This window comes from Hirsutella rhossiliensis, assembly GCF_020360975.1.
Source record: "Hirsutella rhossiliensis strain HR02 chromosome Unknown scaffold00010, whole genome shotgun sequence".
NCBI lineage: Eukaryota > Fungi > Ascomycota > Sordariomycetes > Hypocreales > Ophiocordycipitaceae > Hirsutella > Hirsutella rhossiliensis.
The window spans coordinates 2,153,483-2,173,926 of record NW_025408676.1 but is presented as its reverse complement, the minus strand read 5'-3'; the positions used below and the strand labels follow the sequence as shown (position 1 = coordinate 2,173,926).

Genomic DNA, 20,444 nt, shown 5'->3' with positions numbered 1-20,444 from the left:
GAGCAGCCCTTACCGTTCAGTTCCTATCGATGGTAGTCAACCGCGTGCAACGCCACCGCTGCAACAACTACTGTATGCAGCGCAATAAGCATACCAAGCAGGTAGAGTGCCGATTTGGATTTCCTCACGGACAGCGCCTACTAGCCTCCCTTGACAAGTTGCCTCACTCCAAGCACTGGACCTTTAGGGGTGGGAGGAACGATGGCCAGATTAACCACTACAACCGCTTGCTTACCGTTGCATGGCTAGCCAATACAGATGTCTCTCCCTGCACGAGCCTCCAGCAGGTGATCGATTACGCAGCCAAATACTGCTCCAAGTCAGAAAAGAAGAGCGAGTCTTTTGCCCAGATTGGGAAGGCGCTGATGCCCCGGGTCAAGGACCACAACCCCCTGATTTCTTTCACGTCAAAGCTCCTGAATCAGCTAGTTGCTGAACGGGATTACTCGAAGCAGGAGGTTAGCCACTTACTCCTCGGCCTGCCGTTACAGGAGGGCTCACGAATCTGCCTATACGTTGACTGCCGTCATCCTGACAGACATTCCCGCTCCTTACGCATTGACGGCGATGAGGTTGACGAGGCCCCAACGTCTACGAAAAGTACGGTCAGCGCCCGGAAGCCCTGAAGGACCTGACCTACGTTTCCTTCCTCAAACACTGGAATTTCCGCTCTAGAGACCCTTCCGCATGGAAGCAATGGCGGCCAGGCAACGTTAACGGCAGGCCCCGTGTGTTGGTTTACTTTCCTCGCTATCAGGCTGCTCCAGAAGGCCAGCAGTGGCCAGATTATTGCCGTGTAAAGCTGACATTAAATCACCCACATCGCCGGCTTGATGAGCTCCTCACTTTCGACGGCCAGGCTTTTAGTTCCCACGTTCAGGCCTTCTCCTATTGTTGGCAGCATCACAATCATGGTGATGACCATTACGGCCAGCCAAAAGAGGCTCGATTACAGCCTCAAGATGATCAATATGAGGCTCTGCCTGTGGGGGAAGAATTTGATGACGAAGACTGGATTCGCCTCGCTGCCCTTTTACCTGACCACCCCCTTACCCAGGAAGTTCTTGACCTTCTTGGCCGCCGCGATATCGACGTCAATTACGACTGGACACGGCATGTGGGTACATATCCGGAACTTCGAGATGGCTACTGGAAGGACCTTATCGCTAGCCACCCCATGGCCAACGATGTGGAGGTCCTTGGCCCTCAATGGCGTAATACGCTGAATCCACAACAACGGCTCGTGTACGACACATTCATGGGCCACTTCCAGGCGCGAAATCCCACTCAAATCCTTCTCCACGTTGATGGTGGTGGTGGCACCGGCAAGTCGTTCCTTATCAAGGTGCTTTCTCCCTTCTTCAGGCGGCCGCTCTACCGAATCCTAGCCCTATTTGCCGCGTAGCGCCAACAGGCGTTGCGAGTAACCAGATACAGGGCAGCACCATTCATTCATTGCTACGCCTCCCAGTAGGTGGTGCTTTACCGACCTTCCCCAGCCGACGCAGCCGCCCTTCAGTCCCGCCTACGGCACGTCAAATACCTCGTGATCGATGAAAAGAGCATGCTGGGGATTGAGCAGCTCGCGCGGATCGATTCCCGTCTGCGACAGGCCTTTCCACAGCGTAGCCTCGAGTTCTTTGGTGGTGTGAGCGTCTTGCTTGTGGGCGATTTCTTCCAGTTACCACCAGTCCGGCAAAAGCCCTGTATTCGACTAGCACCAGCCTGTCTTCGTTGGAAAGGAGAGGGCAGGTGGCCTACCGGTTATTTGACCGCACCGTCTTCCTGACCACGGTACAGCGCCAGGCTGGTGATGATCAGGCTCAGTTCCGTCGGGCGTTGCAGGAACTGCGTGAAGTCAAGTTATCCATACCGTCCTGGAACCTCCTTAGCAGTCGGGTACAGTCCAGGCTAACGCAGAGCGAGGTTGACAGCTTCAGGGCCGCTTTGCGGGTGTATTCTACCAGGGCCCGGGTCAACGAATACAATTACGAGCATATGGTGCATCTCAACGCCCCGGCAATACAGGTGGAGGCAAAGAATCAGGGCAAGGGCGCGGGGCAGGCACCAAGCGACAATGCTGGCAATCTATCTAACAAGTTCCCTGTTGCTAAGGGCGCCAGGGTAATGCTCACTACTAACCTATGGCAGCCAGCTGGCCTAGTTAACGGTGCCCAGGGTACTGTATACGATATCGCCTGGAACCCAGGCGCCGAACCATTGGAAGATCCCCCGGCCGTTATTATGGTGGACTTTGATAGCTACGATGGACCGCCATATCTAATAACTAACGAGGGCAGGAAAATCTCACCCATCCTCCCAGTCAGGCGTGATTTCCTTATGGGCAACGAGACCTGCGCTCGCACGCAGTTTCCTGATGGTGGCGTTTGCTATCACTGTTCACAAATGCCAGAGCCTAACGAAGGAGCAAATAGTTACTGATCTCGCTACACGCGACTTCCAGGCCGGTATTAGCTATGTTGCTGTGTCACGGGTTACGTCGCTGCAAGGCTTACTCCTTGAGGCGCCTTTCGATCGTCAGAGCCTCTATAACCACACGCCGACAGAAGGTTTATAAGCCTGTCTCCCCTACGTGCTGCGTTTACGGCTAACTACAAAGGCTAAAGCAGGGATGAAGATGCGCCTCGCTGACCAACAACGGCGTCAGGGTCAACAGCTGAGCGATGCACCGTATCCACCACTCTACCTTGACTAAACGACGTCTTCCTATAAGCTACAGGGAAGGGGGAGGTTCGATATAGGGTATATAGTTAGATTGGGCCAGTCAAGGAGCGGTTTAAACAGCTGGATGGCCGCCGCAGGCGAAAGGGGGGTTCTAGGGGGTCCCCCCCTAGGAAAGTTGAATTGCAGGAATACGATGTTCACCCTTCGGGCTGGATATTCAGCCGTTAAGCCCCTTGCCTTGGCAACTTAACGGGTGTTCGAAGTATTTTAGAATGTACATTATACCTGGACACGGGATATGAACACAGGGAAGGCACAGAGGGATATAAAAGGGGAGGGCTAGACGGATACAGGGCAACCAGAGGAGAGAAAAAACACATGCATTTTCACATACCATCTGATCGTATGATACTCGACCTTCGAAAAGTCCCTTTATCCACTTTTATGCCCACTTTTGCTCTCTCCTTCGCGAGAGAAGGGACCAGCCTTTTAGTCCCAAAAGAGGGACGATTTTGTCTGGAGTAAATTGCCTGTCTGGCACAACAGCATGTTCTCCCTTGGGGTTGCGAAACAAAGAGTTCAGACGCAGGTAAAAGTTAAAGAGTGGGCGTCATGGGACTTTACACCGCATATTGCGCCAAAAGTAGAACGCGCGCGCTCCAACGAGTGGTGCGCAATTGACAGTTAGGGCACTTGGTCTGTGTGTGACACCGCACAACTTCTTATATACGTGCCACTCAGAAAATTAGGAAACTTACAACATAGGTACTATCACGCGCCTACGGACCTGGGTTGCGTCATCTGAAACCGAAGTGGGGATCGCGACGGGCGGCAGGAGCTACCGGTATATAAGTACGAGGGGATGACCACGGCCCACTGGAGGGGCTCTTTGGAGATCAACAATTACATCGCTGGCCCCCGTTCTTCACTCTCTGTTTCGTCGTGATTGTGTGCCTTACAGGTACGCGCCCCGAGAAAGTCTGTTTTATGGAACTTATCGCATGGATGATGAGTGTCACGGCACCAACCTGGCTTCAGTCACGTGCCTCCTGTACTTTTTCTGGACTCTGTTTCACCTCCATAGTTTGCCCTCCTCACAGCATAACATAGATCTTCCCTGGCATCCTAGGTCTGCCCCGTGATAATGAGCAAGTGGTGTTATAGGGCTGGAAGCCCTGAGCTGGAATTACGGGACGGACAAGGAACCCTTGTCTCTACCCCTGAGCCCCTGAGCTCACAGCTACATCATAAAAGGGGGATCTAGCTGTATACTCTTCTCTCTTCTTCTTCTTCTTTATCAGGATAATAGACTGTATTTGGCCACAACCTGGTTGCATGCCCAGTTTGGTGATGCCTTTCACAAGTGGGCATAAAATCGGGGACTGGAAAACTCTTGATTCTCCTACCTAGAGTGTAGAATGAGCAGCATCTTTATAGGAGATCCGAATGAGTGACTAGAAGCTGATGGAAGGTTCTGTGACTGTTAAGGTGGTGACGCAGTGGCTACTGTGCGAATTGGGGAGCCAGGCCATTGGAGGCTGATGTACCGTGTGTGGCAGAATTCGTATTTGTCCTGGGACCGTATCTGTCCTGGGACCATATGTGTCCTGGGATTCATTTTCGTCCTGGGATCATATGTGTCCTTGGACCGTGTGTGTTCCGGGACCGCATGTGTCCTGGGACCATACGTGTCCTGGGATCGTACGTGTCCTGGGGCCGTATCTGTCCTGGAACCATCTGTGTCCTGGGACCATCTGTGTCCTGGGATCCATTTTCGTCCTGGGGCCATATGTGTCCTGGGGCCATCTGTGTCCTGGGACCGTATCTGTCCTGGGACCGTATGTATCCTGGGACCGTATGTGTCCTGGGACCGTATGTGTCCTGGGACCGTATGTGTCCTGGGACCGTATGTGTCCTGGGACCGTATGTGTCCTGGGACCGTATGTGTCCTGGGACCATATGTGTCCTGGGACCGTATCTGTCCTGGGACCGTATCTGTCCTGGGACCATCCGTGTCCTGGGACCATCTGTGTCCTGGGATCCATTTTCGTCCTGGGATCATATGTGTCCTGGGACCGTGTATGTCCCGGGACCGCATGTGCCCTGGGATCATATGTGTCCTGGGGCCATGTGTGTCCTGGGACCGTATGTGTCCTGGGATCATATGTGTCCTGGGACCGTGTGTGTCCTGGGACCGTATCTGTCCTGGGACCGTCTGTATCCTGGGACCGTACTGTCCTGGGACCATCTGTATCCTGGGACCGTATCTGTCCTGGGACCGTCTGTATCCTGGGACCGTATCTGTCCTGGGACCATCTGTGTCCTGGGATCCATTTTCGTCCTGGGGTCATATGTGTCCTGGGGCCGTGTGTGTCCCGGGACGGCATGTTTCCTGGGACCATACATGTCCTGGGATTGTACGTGTCCTGGGACCGTATCTGTCCTGGGACCATATGTGTCCTGGGATCCATTTTCGTCCTGGGATCGTATGTGTCCCGGGGACATGTCACATATGTGTCCTAGGACAGTCCTGGGACCATGCGTGTGTCCTGGGACCATATGTGTGTTGCGGTCATATCGGTCCCAGGACCGTGTGTGCTGGAGCCATATTCGTCCTGGGACCGTATGTGTCCTGGGACCATGTGTGTCCTAGTGTTATCTCTGTCCTGGGTCTGTGTGTGCTGCGAACATTTGTTTCTTTTTTTTTTTTTTTTTTTGTATATTCCGCCATTGACGATAGTCAGAGGCACTGCGTCAGACTCGCTAAGCCTAATCTAGAGTTGTCCAATACTCGGTTCCGAGCCCAAGGAATTCGTCCCGATCTAATGCCTGAATTTCTCTTACATCCTTCAATCCGTCTCTTGCTCATTTGACCTGTCCTTTCCAATTCTGGAGCCTGTCTGATGAGGTACAGACCACTCTCCTCCGCCGCATTTGACGAAGAGTCCACCTGCCTTCAGCCGTCCGGTGTAGCTAACCTACCAGCTGTGGGGCAACCACAGGTATAGGTAGAGGGTTTGTGCTGAAAAGAAAGGTTAAGACAGAGGATGTATGTTAGTAGGGCGTCGGTCGTAACTTGGCGAGTTCCGGCGATACACCGGGCACCCAGGATCTGTAGCCTTGTGTGCTCCTTTCCACCGCACGCTGCACACTTGAAAACGTCCGAGGTGCAAGTCGACGCAGAATGGCCCGGTTGGGCGCACTGTCCACAGATCGGAGCTGGCGCCTTGCAGCGATAATGCAAGTGTCCGTAGAGGTGGCAACGGTAGCATCTCGCTGGTTGAAGTCCCTGAACGAATGGTCGCGTGTATGCACACTCGCCATTCGCCATCTCAACCGTTCGTTTTGCAAGCAACCTGTCCACCTCCTCTTTCTTATCCAGGTGTACCACTAGAGAGCGGTATTCCTTGTCGACAGACGCTGTCCCGAGCCATCGCATCTTGTGCACTTTCACCCCGTTCATCCGCTCAAACACGGCGCATCCGATATCATCCGTCGCAACCCCGCGATGTGCTCTATCAACCCGTAGAGGGTACCACTGCTCCCCATATAGCGTTCCCTTGTCGAAGTGTGTCTTTATCCAGGTGTCGTTCTGCCGTACTTTATCGACGTCCGTCTCTCGAAAGAGAAGCCGAAAACGCCCGTTTCCCTTAGAATTGACGCCCAGGCAGGTCACACCCAACTTCTCAAGGGCAGCGTTCGCGCGCCGACGAATGGTGCCGGCATTGCCTTCCTTTATGTCGCTGTCTAGGACCCGACTCACGTCCAACCCAATGCCTGGCAGTGGCCCTGGGACCGGAGAGGGTGGTGGCGAAGGTGGCAGGTGCTGGTGCTGTTGCTGATGAGGCGCACTTGGAGTGGCGGACTCCGGAGGGCTAGCGACGCGTGGGAAGAGCTCGTTTCGAATGAACTCTTCCAGAGACTCGACGCGTTTTTCCGCCCTTTCGGCCCGCTCCTCGACGCGTTTCAGGAGAGCTTCGATTCTTGCCAATGAATCCTCGTTGACATTGGGGTCGGAATTCGTCGATTTCGCTTTCGGGACGGCGGATTTCTTTCGTGATGGGCGCGGTTCTGGGTCGAATTGCAGTGTCGGTTTCAGGGGGCGACCGCGGGCGCTGGTCCTTGTCACGTCGGCCGCGCTTGTTGAATTGGCCACAATGATGCCACAGGCCACATTATCGTTCGTACCGTCATCCTCGTCATCGAGCAACTCGAATTGGTTCGAGTTGCGCTTGGTGCTGTTCTTGCTCTTCCGCGGCATTGTTCTTCTGTTCCTCATTTGTTTCTTGGAACGGTATGTGCTGCAGCCATGTGTGTGCTAAGACCGTGTACCCGTGCCACGCCCCACTTATTTCGCGTTCGTTTCTCACCAGCTCCATAAGCTGGTGTCGTGGGGCTTAAGGTGTTACGCATTAATGTATTGAAATGTCAGTAGCTTTTACGTCTAGGCCCTATAGGAGAAATCCTCCGGGTGAAATACACATACATACATACAAGCTGGTGCTGGACACCGCATTAGCCAGTACACCGCAATAGCCAAATTTTTCTCCGTCCAACTTCAACCCCCTGCACTTCAACCAGGTCACATTCTTTTGACTTCTCACGAAGAGAGCATGCAAGTGGGCATTGATTGTGTAACGATGGGTATGATGTGTTGTATTCCGTCGTGTCTGTCCCTCTTGCAAATGCCCTCTTCTAGGCTCCCTATTTATATCCCTTGGTTCCCTATTGATATCCCTTTTCAGTTGTATAGGTACAATATCTAGGGGCTGGGCTCCTTTCCCCAGCCCCCTTTGCATACTGACTTTCCTAGTCGCCGAGGGCTCTTTCAGCTTCCCCCGTATATGCAGTCTCTCTACAGCCTATGTGGCTGCCTAATGCGGTCTCCTAATAGTCTTCTGCAGCCGCAGAACTCTCTGCAGGCTGCCTTTCTGTCTAGCCCGTCGGGGCCCTTAGCTGTATACCCCTTATGGGACCCCGAGCTCAAGATCTCAGACGTGCTTCGCGACATGACTTGCCGAAATGGAAGCCCGTATTCAAGAAGCTCTTCGATATATTGAACATTTTTCTGGTGCGAAGGTGGCCACGGTTGCTCGCGAATTCGGCGCACCACGCAATCGATTGCGATACCGCCTCGAAGGCCGTCCTCCCAAAGCAGGCCGACCAGCCACGAATTTGAAGCTATCGCAACCAGAAGAGGCGGCTTTATGTCGTTACATCGATCGCCTTGACAATATCAACCTTGCGGTACGCCCAGAGTTCGTCACCGATGCAGCAAATTATATTTTGCATCAGCGATCTGGTCAAGCCGATCGCGTCATTGGTAGCAAGTGGACTTCTCGCTTTCTCAAACGTCACGGCTACCGTACTTCAAGAAACTTCAAAAGAAGCTCCACTCGGAGCGTCAAGCCTCAGAAGACCTCACCCGAGTCAATCAATATTTCCAGATCCTCCACAAGGTCATCCAAGAGAAGGGGATACCCCCTGACTCCGGCGGCGATGACGGCGGCGTGGGCCCTTGTGGCGACGCTGACAGCAACTTCCGCTCAACCTCACTATTATACGCTGCCTCGAGGACAGGATCGATCGCTTCTTCCACTGCTGCTGCCTCTTCCGTAGAGGTAATGATCTTAACAACGCGCTCTGGCCAGGGTGGCGATCAATTCAATTCCATCAACTTGGGCTCACCATTGAGTTGAATTGACAGCTTACTCATCATTGGTCCCGTTGAGTTGAACCACCTGCTTTCAGATGGGAGTGATTGAGTTGAATTGAAGACGTTGAACCACGTATAGCCCACGGGGTCTCCAATGGCCCTGACCGGCAGCATGCCTGGTATTATCCCCCACACTCCATATAATGCTATTCGCATCCTTGCCTGACACGTCAATCAATGTATCCACGGCGTCAATTTCCGCTTTCGAACGGTATCGTGCAAGATATGGTTATTGTCACTGCGAAAATACGTCGGGGGCGACAGTGCTCGAGCTGGCGAAAGGAGACTCCATGGGAAGATGCTCTATTCGTCTTGCAAAAACATCGGTGTTAGTAAACGGCTTGCTAGATGAGCCCTTTTCTGAAGCATGTTGGGGCTTGACAGGAACGTCGTTTTCCATTTGACGCAGGAAGGAGATAGATGCATTGTTGATCAAAGTTTCCATGGGACGCGACCGTGGGAAGTTTCAGCCCAGACGCGTCCAATCGCACAAGTACTGAGTACATTCTCACATCCAAAATTAGTATGAGACCTAGAGTACCAAGACCTTGAGTAAGGCTAGTTAGTGACCATGCGCGTCAGACGCGACTCGACTAGGTGTATATGCTACCCTAGATCACCCCCCGCTTCAACGGCTTCAATGCGTGGTTAACACCCTTTGCCCGGCCGGGTCAACTGAGGCTGCGCTCTGCAGTCTCCGACAACGGTCCCTTGGAGACCAAAACTGAATGGCAATCTCACTGCCGCGCCTGTACGACCCGCTGACGGGCACCAGGTTCAACACGGAGCGCCTCAGAGCCGATGAAATGCTGGATGGTGGTTTGTTTACGTTTGCGAGGGGAAACTGTAGACAGCCCTAGCTCAGCACGTCCTGTGCCCCACCGGGACCTGAGCGGCCTCACGGCCGCTGGACGAAAAATACACATACATACATACATACATGCTTCAATGCGTGGTCAACGTTCCAGGCGTCGGCGTGGATTGAAGCTCTCAATGTGCAAGTGAGATTGAATTGATTGAATTGAAACACGTGACTTCCACTTCAATATTATTGAAGAGGTGGAGGTGGAGGTGGAATTGATCGCCACCCTGGCTCTGGCTGGCGGCGAGGCCAGCGCATGTTCCGTAGTGGCCTCGCTGTTGCACACAGTGTGGCTAACAATCAAGCTCGAACTTGACAAGTCTCAATCAAGTTTGACTTCCCGTCAAGTCAAGTTCTCAAGTCAAGTTTAATAGCTGTCGTCAATCAATCAAGTTGCAAGAGTGTCAAGTTGTCAAGTACTTGATGTCAATAATTAAGAGATGACTACCCTGGACCGGTGCGAAGTTGGCCAATTACATTGCTTAGAATCGACGTACTTTGCCCATTGTGGGGCCGTTGTGCGGTTATGGAACGTAAAACGAGTGGAAGGCTCGCCAGCCGCGGCTCGCGCAAAGACGCCTTTCGGAACGAAGTTGGCGACAGGAGACAGGAGAAGTTACAGGAAGACAGGAAGAAGGGTGAGGTCGAGATACGGCGAGAGACGTGCTGTCGAGAGGTTGCCGTGGCGAGGACGAAGTATCGGCATTGACCTGGGAGGTCGGCATGGTGAGAACATGGCAGGATGCAGTCACCCAAGGAAGTGTAATGGAGGGGAAATTGTAGAGTAGAGGTAGGCGTCCTATAAGGCAGGTTTTCTTACCGTTGGAAAGAAGGTTCGCGGCTAGGGTCGGGGAGACTTGAGAGTTAGTAGATGCCCCTTTCAGGTGGTAGATCAGAAGCGGCTGTAGGTAGACATGAGCTGGCAAAGTCTTTGGAAGAGTCTCGTTTGGTTCAATGATCGTGAGTGACGTCAGCAGCTGAGGGTTAGAAGTTGAGCAGGGCAATAGTCATGTCGCGGGAAGTTGGGAGGTCGGCGAAAGGTAGGTAGTGTTCGTGAGTCTGCAGAAGAAAAAGAAAGTTTAGTGGTATCCTTCGGTGTCATCGTTCCATAGAGTAGATGGTAGCGGCGAATTAGATTGAAGGAAGGAAAGAGGTTATGGTAGCATTGCAGGAATCCTTCTTGGAAGGTCGTCGGTAGTTGGATGGGTATTGCATGCGGCTGAGCGAAGTGGGTGGAAGCCTCGTCGAGTCTACAATTGGACAGTGGACACGGTGAAGCCGGATGTCTGGGGTCGATCTAGGGAGGAGGATTCCGGCCAGTGTCTTGGCGTTAATGGCCTTGATCATTGATGCGATGGCTGATCGTAGCGAGTAAATCTAGAAGGGCAGTCCGGCTAGATTGAGAACGTCATGGACATGTCATCGCCGGGGCCTTTTTGGCTGTCGAGTGGCTTTGGAAGATGTGGTGGAGCAGGAGCGATGAGCGGGTGGAAGAAATGATATGTCAGTATTAGTTGAACGATTGGTGACTGGTCTAGGTATGTGTCAAGGACGCCCTCATTTCTTCGGAGGGCGGTACTTTAAACCCGAAAAACTGGCGGAAGTGGTTGTCACTTGGAGGAGGGCCGAATGTATCTATGCATCTCCTTAGCAAGGTGCAGTTTTCAGAAGGAGGGCTAGGCAGGGTGATGTCCAGTCCTAAGATTAGGCCGACGGTCTGGTCTAGATGGACCTTGATACCGCGAGTGTGTCACACGCTGAGGCGGACTCGCAGATACTGTTTGAGAACTGATGAGCAAGGTGGGGAAGATGGTGTTGGAAGGGCTGGGGAGTATGCTTTAGAGTGTGGGGCAGAGAGCGACGACGGGAGGGCGGCTTTTGACAAAGTTGGGCTGACAAGTTGTATGCGCAGGCTGGCCGAGACCGGGAGTATTGGACAGACGTAGGCAGGGCGATGGGGGAACATGGAGGGTTATTGTTGCATTGCGCGTACCGCAGGAAAGCATTATAGAGAAAGAAATGCCATGGCAATAAGGGAAGTGATTTAGAAAGTTTCCCACTCGGAAGAAGTAGCGTCGTCGGCAAGCGAGATCATCTAAGAAGAGGAGCTCCGGAGTCGAAGCTTTATAGCATATCGTCTGTTTACAGTACCCATGCACCACCACCCTTTCGCCAACCCCACTGTCTAGATGCGGAGGACTTCATTATGTGGGGACATGGGCTCTACTGGCCCTACGCGAGAAGGAGGGTTTATAGGAGGGTCTCGGAAGACATTCGGACCGGGGTTACACGCCTCCCTTCATTCCTCCCTTCCTTCCTTCTTCTCCTCCTTCCCCTCATTCTTCTTCATCTTTTTCTTCTCTTCATAGATTACCAATACAACAGTCACAGGCATAGCTCTTAGCACCTTTGATTCGTATTCTCTATCACCCCTGTGCACAGCACGAATACCCACGACCCAACACTGATCAGTGGTTGAACGTCTGTTTAACCACAGAAAGTTAGGTATCGAAAAGCATCCCCGTTTCCTCGAAGAATTCCCTGCGAGACCTATTTCTATAGGTTGCACCATAGTCCCGAGAGAGGAAGTTTGCAAGTGGAAGAGAAAGACCCGATTCCTTGAAGAATTCCCTGCGAGACCTATTTCTATAGGTTGCACCATAGTCCCGAGAGAGGAAGTCTATGCTACACACACGACAAGAACCGACTAGACCAAGCCGGTAGGAAAGCCTTGACATCACAACAATCAACATGTCACAAGGACAAACAGAAGGCATAAGGGTTATACAGCCTCAAGAAGATGTACGCCTACGCCAACCTATTTCTGCTCAGGAATTTATGCGCGGAACCGACTTCGCGGCCGATTTTTCCGCTATAGACCCTCAGCTTCGATTCAAAGATATCTCAGTCGATAATATAACGGAGATACATGCAACCACGTACGCAGCTAAGGCCCTTAAAGCCTATACTCTTGAGAAGATGTGGGATGATGAAGTCTTCCATGCTTTCCAACAAGACTTTGAAGGATGGACGCTAGACATGTTCCTTATGGTTGAAATTTCATACCGGCGGGAGCTCCGCCGGGTTCTCCGCCGAAAGGGAGTATATACTGGGACGAACCACCAGCGAATCGAACGATCCTTGATTAAGCTACTCGAAGCCGACAGTTTCCCTACTTGGGACCCCGAGGAATTCACAAAACAGATATTTGACGTACGATCAAATGCTTCCTGGCAACAACAAGCCCTCGCAACGCCTTCTTCCCGAGAGAATATCCAAAATCCGACCCAAGACCAGTCACCAAGGGACCAGCCTACAACCCAAGCCCAGGCTTTGCAACAGCAGCAACAGGTTGTTTCCCAAGGACCCCAGAGGCCTCCCGAGCAAGCCCAACAGATGACCCCCCAAGGAACCTTATTCCAAGCCCCATTTTCCCAGGAAAGCTTTCCCCAAGACATCCCCACTCAACAGACCCAGACGAAGTCTATTCCCCAAGCCCCCTTACTACAGTCATTTCCTTCAAGGCAGACCCAGCCTGACGGGCATCAGCCGTACAAGGCCCTGCCCCCTCGTTCCGTTCCGAACGAACGGCTTGACCCCGCCGTTTCTGCCCAGTTTCTAAAGACCTTTGACAAAGACCAAAGTACACAGGCGAGCCCTACGACCTCCTTGACGATAAGATGAAGATCTTTTCAACATCTGCTTCCATGCACAGATCCGGGAGACCCAATTCTATGCGGTATTTCCTAGGATTCTTAACGGACGAGCAGAAACCTTCTACCTTCATTACGTCGATCAAGACGATACATTTGCAATAGCGTATCACAAGGTTAAGACGCATTTCGACACCGATGTTAACCATCATCACTATTACACCGACTGGACAACTGCTACCTTCGAGTTATTCGACCCGACCAAGCATCGAGGAACACGGATTTTCAAGTCACGATTAGTCCGAGAAGTTAAAGGAAAGTATATAAAGCCGTACGAAAAGTCTCGCCTCGTAGTCCAAGGCTATAACGACGACGAGAAGAACACTCTTTTGACCCAATCGCCTACCATCCAGCGGGCTAGTCAAAGACTAATCATAGCCCTTGCCCCAACGCTCCTTACGTCCGGTATGTCCTCGAACTAAGGGATATATCACAAGCCTATACGCATTCAACGACAGGACTTGCACGCCTAGTCCTAACCTATCTTCCCATCGAACTACAGGATAAGTACCCAAAGGGGACTATCATCCGGATCGTCCGCCCTCTTTATGGCATTGCAGAAGCAGGCCTACATTGGTTCGCAACATACCACAAGCATCATAGGGAGCAGCTACGGATGTCGACTTCAACGTTCGACCCATGCCTCCTTATAACGAACACGGACCCCAACCAAGCGTTTGGCATAGTGGGCATGCAGACGGATGACACCCTGATCCTCGGAACAGCAGGCTTTTCTGTACACGAAGAAAACAAGATACAAGAAGCTAAGTTTATCGCCAAGCCAAAGACAAAGCTTTTAATTTCTTCGGCCCTAGACTTCAACGGCTGTACGCTTGCACTAGACGAAAAGGTCGAATTCACCTTAAGCAGAAGGGACAAGCTAAGAAAATCGCCCTTATTAACGTGGAAGCTTCTGATCGTATGCAAAAGTACATGGAACAACGCGCCCGAGGAGCCTATATCGCCTCAATCTGCCAGCCAGAAGCTACGTGTGATATGTCAACCGCGGCACAGGTCCAACAGCCCACAGACACGGACTGCATCACCCTCAACAAAAGACTCAAATGGCAACAGGACAACCTACAAAGAGGGATCCAATACGTGCCCCTAGACCTACAGACAGCTAAACTAATGGTCTTTACGGATGGATCATTTGCCAACAATAAGGACCTCTCATCACAAATCGGCTTTCTTGTTATGCTTGTTAACGAAAAACAAGAAAGCTCCGAGGATGTTCCTTCTTTCACATTAACGGCAATTTGATCCATTGGAGCTCTACGAAGTGCAAGAGGGTAACCCGAAGTGTGCTTGCCTCGAGATCTACGGCATGACCGACGGATTTGACATCAGCCTTGCTATTGCAACGACCCTAAGAATGATCACCGACCGACTGAATCTCCTCCAATCCCCTTATCGTCTGCGTAGACTCTTATTCCCTTTACGAATGCATCGTCAAGCTCGGCACAACAAAGGAAAAGCGTCTTATGATTGACATTATGGCTCTACGGCAGTCATATGAGAGACGGGAGATATTAGAAGTCCGATGGATCAACGGCAACGACAACCCAGCTGATGCAATGACGAAGGCGTCACCAAACAAGGCCCTTGAGCGCTTCATCTCGACTAACCAGCTGACTATCCGGGTAGAAGGGTCAGTCCATAGGCCAGTGTGAAACAGAGCGTCTCCTTGCCTTTTGACTTCTTTCCTTCCCTGGCCACTAGATTATCAACCAGCTATATTGTTACCTTTGTCTTTCCTTGAAAGAAAAAGTTGCTAGTGTCTAGATGCGGAGGACTTCATTATGTGGGGACATGGGCTCTACTGGCCCTACGCGAGAAGGAGGCTTTATAGGAGGGTCTCGGAAGACATTCGGACCGGGGTTACACGCCTCCCTTCATTCCTCCCTTCCTTCCTTCTTCTCCTCCTTCCCCTCATTCTTCTTCATCTTTTTCTCTTCTCTTCATAGATTACCAATACAACAGTCACAGGCATAGCTCTTTAGCACCTTTGATTCGTATTCTCTATCACCCCTGTGCACAGCACGAATACCCACGACCCAACACCCACCCTTTCGCCAGGCGAAAAAAAAAACCACCACCAAAACTCAACTATTTCATTTATACAGAATTTGGCCAAAATAGAAGTTATTGGCAAGCGGTCACTTCTCATAGATATAAGATTGATTGGAATTCATTTTTCTGGTCTCGTGCAGTTGCGTGGGGCACGTGATGTATGCAAGCCATTGTCTCGCGAAGGAGAGATCAAAAGTGGGCATAAAAGTGAATAAAGGGACTTTTTCGTAGGTAGATTCTCAGATGATCTGATAGTCGGTGATGTGCATGTGTTGATTGCTCTCTCCGGTTGCCCTGTATCCGTCTAGCCCTCCCCTTTTATATCCCTCTGTGCCTTCCCTGTGCTCATATCCCGTGTTCAGGTATAATGTACATTCTATCAGGAAGAGGGCACTCCTTGCCTCTCACTGAAGGCCGCGTAAGCCATCTACGTCAGCACATTCAGCTCGATCTCCCCGATCAATAGCTTTCCAAGCTATTAGGTCGATAGTTCAATCTCTTGAGGTCCCCGAGCCAGTAAAAGATATACCGGGCTCCTTGGAGGATCCCGCTCGAATAGGAAATCCTCCGGACCCCTCAGTGGTCTAGGAAGAAGAAACAACAGTCTGCAGACTTCCCTTCTTACCTGGTTTCAAGCTGTATTACCTAGAGAGACCTAGAGACCTCAACTCGTTCGGACCTTCTTCTCGACACATTGCAAGGAAATGTCACCATCTTAATCACCAAATTCCTCACCGCTCTTTCCCAACATTTCTCATGCCAGTCTCTTACAACGCAATAAAAATGCTGTCGGATCTCACTGCGAGGCACGCACGAGGGACAAGTCGTATGTGAAAGCTAGTGGGGTAAAAGAGGTCTCTGTTTCTGTTACAAAAGAGAGAGTAAAGAGCGTTGGGTGTCCACTGACCCAGCTTAAATAGCTGTCAGGAGGGACCCCGATATCTGCATACACAGGAAACAAGTATCCTCCTTCCAAACAGGGTCAGCTCGATGCGACAAATGCCTTCATCGCGGCCTCGTTGGAAATATACAGAAGACGACGTGGCCGAGGCTATATTAGATGTCACCGATAACGGCTGTTCACCCTCGCAAGCGGCTCAGAGATGGGGAGTGCCTCGAAGGACTCTGATCGACAGATTTAACGGCCTGACGGCCATGAAAGAGCAAATTCAGCCTGGTCAGCGCTTGTCCAAGAATCAGGAAGATAAATTGGCTTTCTGGATTCTTCGTCAGGAGCCTCTGGGATATTCTCCGTCCCACAATCAGATTCGCGCTTGCGTCATGGGCTTGTTAAGACATCAAGGCGAACAACCAGAATTAGGACGCAACTGGGTAGCCAGATTCATCGAGCGCCACCGAGGCCTTGAGACTAAGATCGGTAGACGTCAGGAAGCTAATAGGTTTGAATCCTTCACGCCTAAGGCGGTTCATTGGTACTTCGATATCAAGGAGGGCCAGTACGGCTGGATCCGGCCTGAGAACATTGTTAACGTTGACGAAGGAGGCATCATGATCGGTTTTGGCAAGCCGCCATTTCTCTTTTCTCTTTATTTTTGAAATTTGACTAACTAGACTCTCTTCGTTAGGGTTGGATAGCCTGGTGGTCGGAAGCGCGGACCCAAAGCGAAAGGCTCTTCTCAAGGGACCACAAACTCGAAATTGGACTTCGTTTATCGAAGCTATCACTGCGGACGGCCGTTCCTTGACTCCTGGCATAATATTCAAGGGAAAGGAACTCCAAAAACAGTGGTTCCTTCATGAATTCAAGAAGATAGCGAACTGGCATTACATAACTTCACCAAACGGGTGGACTGATGACCACATTGGTGTTGAATGGCTTGAAAGGGTCTATTTGCCCCAGACCAAGCCTGCCGAGGAGTCTGATGCCAGATTAATCATTCTAGACGGCCACGGGAGCCATGCAACGGTACTGTCTTTGTTTACCTAGCCAAAGGTCGCTGCTAACCGAGCGAAGGACGAATGGATGGCTACATGCTTTTTGAACAACGTTTACTGTTGCTACCTTCCAGCACACTGCTCTCACGGCCTCCAGCCATTGGACAATGGAGTATTCAACGCCTCCAAAGCTGCATATCGACGAGAGTTGGAAAAGTTCGCTTCCATGACTGGTTCTGCTCCGATGGATAAGGTCAATTTCATCAGAGCCTACGCCAAGGCTCGTGAAGTGGGAATGACGAAGAAGAATATACTCTCCGGCTGGAGAGTTACTGGCAATTGGCCAATTTCGCGAGCCAAAGCTCTACGGCACCCAGAAATCCAAGAGGATAGGCGGAATGACAGCCCAAAAAGGACTCCGGAGCCGGCGCTGTATTTGGGCTCGGATGATACACCAAAAACCAGCCGCCAGATTCGCGATCTTGGGCTAAACAAAACACCCTCAGACACGGAGACGGTATAACGTGATAGCCAAAGGCTTTGAGACTCAACAACAGACGTTAATGGCGCATGCCATGAGAATTGCTGGCATGGAGGAGGAACTGGCACGTCTGAAGAGAGGGAAGAAGAGGAAGGCTATTCCGAATCCCAATAAACGTTTCATGACTCTGAGCGAGGCTCTATCCTCTGGAGAATCCAATCCAGAAAAAGGAAGCGAAAAGAAGCATGTTGTGGTGAACCATAGCTCTTCGGGGGAGTCAGGGCCAGAATCGGAGGCTGCTTCAGTTATTGAAGTCAGCGAAGAAACCATACTACCTCAGCGCATCACACGATCGGGGAGGCTGGTCAAAAGGCCTAAAAGCCAATAGATACATCAATTGTACATTTACACCAGGCAACCATTTGCAAATAACCTTTATTTTGGTCAAGTTGTGTGTAAATGAAATAGTTAAGTTTTGGTGGTGGGGTTTTTTTTTTGCCTGGCGAAAGGGTGGGGTTGGCGAAAGGGTGGTGGTGCATGGTATACAGCTAAGGGCCCCGACAGGCTAGACAGAAAGGCAGCCTGCAGAGAGTTCTGAGGCTGCAGAAGACTATTAGGAGACCGCATTAGGCAGCCACATAGGCTGTAGAGAGACTGCATATACGGGGGAAGCTGAAAGAGCCCTCGGCGACTAGGGAAAGTCAGTACGCAAAGGGGGGGCTGGGGAAAGGATCCCAGCCCCCTAGATATTGTGCCTATACAACTGAAAAGGGGATATAAATAGGGAGCCTAGAAGAGGGCATTGCAAGAGGACAGACACAACGGAATACAACAGAACACACCTATTATTAAAACAATCAATGCCCACTTGCATGCTCTCTTTTCGTGAGAGAAGTACGCTATAGTATTGCGGCAGTCTCAAATCAGGAAGCAGGCAAACATGTTGGCTATCTCACCATTGGTGGATGCGAGGCAATTTGTAAGAATGTCTCCAATGTTCTTTAATTATCGGAAGAATTATGTCACGTAGCTTTCGCTGCTAGTCTGCCGAAGCTCTTCTATGAGTTGAGAAATATGAGCAAAAGTAAGCGAGTACTTGAACTGGGAGGCCTTTTCGGTCCTAATCCTGCGAGACGAGTCCTCTAAAAGATCCTCTAGCTGTTTATTGCGACCGGAAACAGCGGCAAGCTCATTGCCAAGAACGCTCACTTCATCTCTGAGTCGGACCAATTCAGTGTCCACATCGAGTGGTGCAGCCGCTTGTATGTCATCCTTGAGTAACAGGGACCCTTTAAATGTCGTCATGCACACCGTAGCGTCTTCTGTTCCTCTCTGTAAGGAATCATCAGAAGGATTCAGAGGCGCTAACTCTGATATGTATGGCGTTCTAAGCACAGCCTCGAATCTGTGCCCAACTAATTCTTCAATTTGACGACAAGCGGATATAGAGTGTCGACTGAGATTCTTCGCAAAGAGAAACGCTATCTCAGAATGAAACGTCCAAGAATAAGAATCGTTTTTAGAAGGCACTAGTCGGACCTTACCCGGGGGAATATTAAGGCCTGTGTTGTTCCCTGATTTGTCCTTGTAAGTATGGATGAAATCACCGGACACTGCAGACGCACAAATATGTGTCGCGAGTGCTTCGCGGCATTTGCTCTGGGCCTGACGTCGCCTGCGCTTGCGTGTGGAGCTCGACTGTTCGACTGCTGATGGTTTGCATTGTACGGTCATGTTGCACATACGTACTGGTGTTCGATGATCAAGCCGGCTTTGAAGAGTCCCTTGGCTTCTTTTAACCCTTTCCAGAGGAGCAGAAATCGCCCGCACTCCATCCCTGGCCACGCTGAATTATGCTTTTTGTACAGCCGACGTGCCCAGCCTATTTAAATCCATCCGTCCCTAATTCTTTCCAAGAAGTTTGAAGCCTCTCAACCAAGATGCCCGAACGCACTTCCTCTAAAAAGTCCATCGAGACACTAAAACAAGGAGATACCCCAGTTAGCATTGGCCACGAGCCTTGGTGTCTCGCTTTGACGGGGTCATGTTCGAGGAAACGACAGTTGGCTCATCCAGCTATGCCACCGTCTCAAGGATTATCATGTGGCTTTTACTCCTAGACTTGCCAACGTTGCTATCTCGAACAGCCTTCCTCTTCAACAGGAAGAGTATATGGAAGGTGGGACATTATTTGGCAAATCTTTCAATATCCGTCCCTATAGTCTACCTCATGGCCGGTCGTGCCCTTATCGCAGTAGTGGGGCTGGTTTGGATTTGGCAGTTATGGAAACACAGTTATGTGTGGCTGATTTGCCGCCTTATGCTTCTTCCCTTGCGGATGTTGCTGCCAGGGTTGGGAAGCGTGATTCTTGGACTGGTATAAGTTGAATGGTTTATTTAACAAGGCACGTTTGCTCATGTTACTTGCGCTTGCTTCGACCATGCCACGCGTCAAATGGGTGGTCTGCACTCGAGGTGGATACGGAGAGGATTTTCGCACAAAGTGTCAGACATTTGGCTCCACACGGGTCAGAGAGGGCATCAGGCAATTGATGAGAATTATCTAAAGAACAAGAAGTGAACGAACGAACGCACGGAGTTGTGCAGCTCTTTATACACAAATGAAAGGTCCGTCGCGTGATTACGCAGTAGCGGTTGCCTAGCAGGCAACAGCGGCGTTGCGAGTAACATCGCCACTTCATGAATAATCATCCTAGGCGGGCTTGATATGCGACACAAAGCGGATCAGAACTTTCTCGCTATTAGTGGTCCACGAGGTGCCAAACTACGGGCTGTCGACGACGCTTCTCCAGGCGGTACCCGGAACAACGCTGTGACCTCAAGAAGTTTCAAATACATTAAACTTTCTCTTCCTGGAATCATCAGATTCAATTTCAGCCAAAGAATATCTGTATAGTCCTCGTGAAAGGTAGGGCGCTGCTGCTTGGCCATTATTTCTCCTCTTGTCGGCCGTCAGATCCCGTATGTTCTTTGAAAATCCGGTGACAGTACGAGACT

At 51.1% G+C, this 20,444-nt stretch overlaps 3 protein-coding genes across 3 annotated transcripts; all 3 read left to right on the top strand.

Annotated features, from left to right (window-relative positions):
* Positions 1–911: 911 nt before the first annotated feature.
* Positions 912–2,716, top strand: HRG_08608 (ATP-dependent DNA helicase; the record flags this gene model as incomplete). Its single annotated transcript, XM_044867079.1, has 9 exons — positions 912–1,117; positions 1,171–1,345; positions 1,389–1,401; positions 1,500–1,648; positions 1,801–1,974; positions 2,029–2,179; positions 2,228–2,322; positions 2,414–2,570; positions 2,631–2,716. 9 exons carry the CDS (start codon positions 912–914, stop codon positions 2,714–2,716), a joined length of 1,206 nt encoding a protein of 401 aa, XP_044717966.1.
* Positions 2,717–12,014: 9,298 nt separating this feature from the next.
* On the top strand, positions 12,015–14,649 carry HRG_08607 (polyprotein; the record flags this gene model as incomplete). Its single annotated transcript, XM_044867078.1, has 5 exons — positions 12,015–12,906; positions 12,944–13,381; positions 13,450–13,826; positions 13,907–14,209; positions 14,434–14,649. The coding sequence occupies 5 exons, from the start codon at positions 12,015–12,017 to the stop codon at positions 14,647–14,649; spliced, it is 2,226 nt and encodes a 741-aa protein (XP_044717965.1).
* Positions 14,650–16,330: 1,681 nt separating this feature from the next.
* Positions 16,331–17,052, top strand: HRG_08606 (DDE superfamily endonuclease domain-containing protein; the record flags this gene model as incomplete). The annotated part of the gene is made up of 4 exons (XM_044867077.1): positions 16,331–16,571; positions 16,636–16,895; positions 16,954–16,976; positions 17,025–17,052. The coding sequence occupies 4 exons, from the start codon at positions 16,331–16,333 to the stop codon at positions 17,050–17,052; spliced, it is 552 nt and encodes a 183-aa protein (XP_044717964.1).
* Between the last annotated feature and the right edge of the window lie 3,392 nt (positions 17,053–20,444).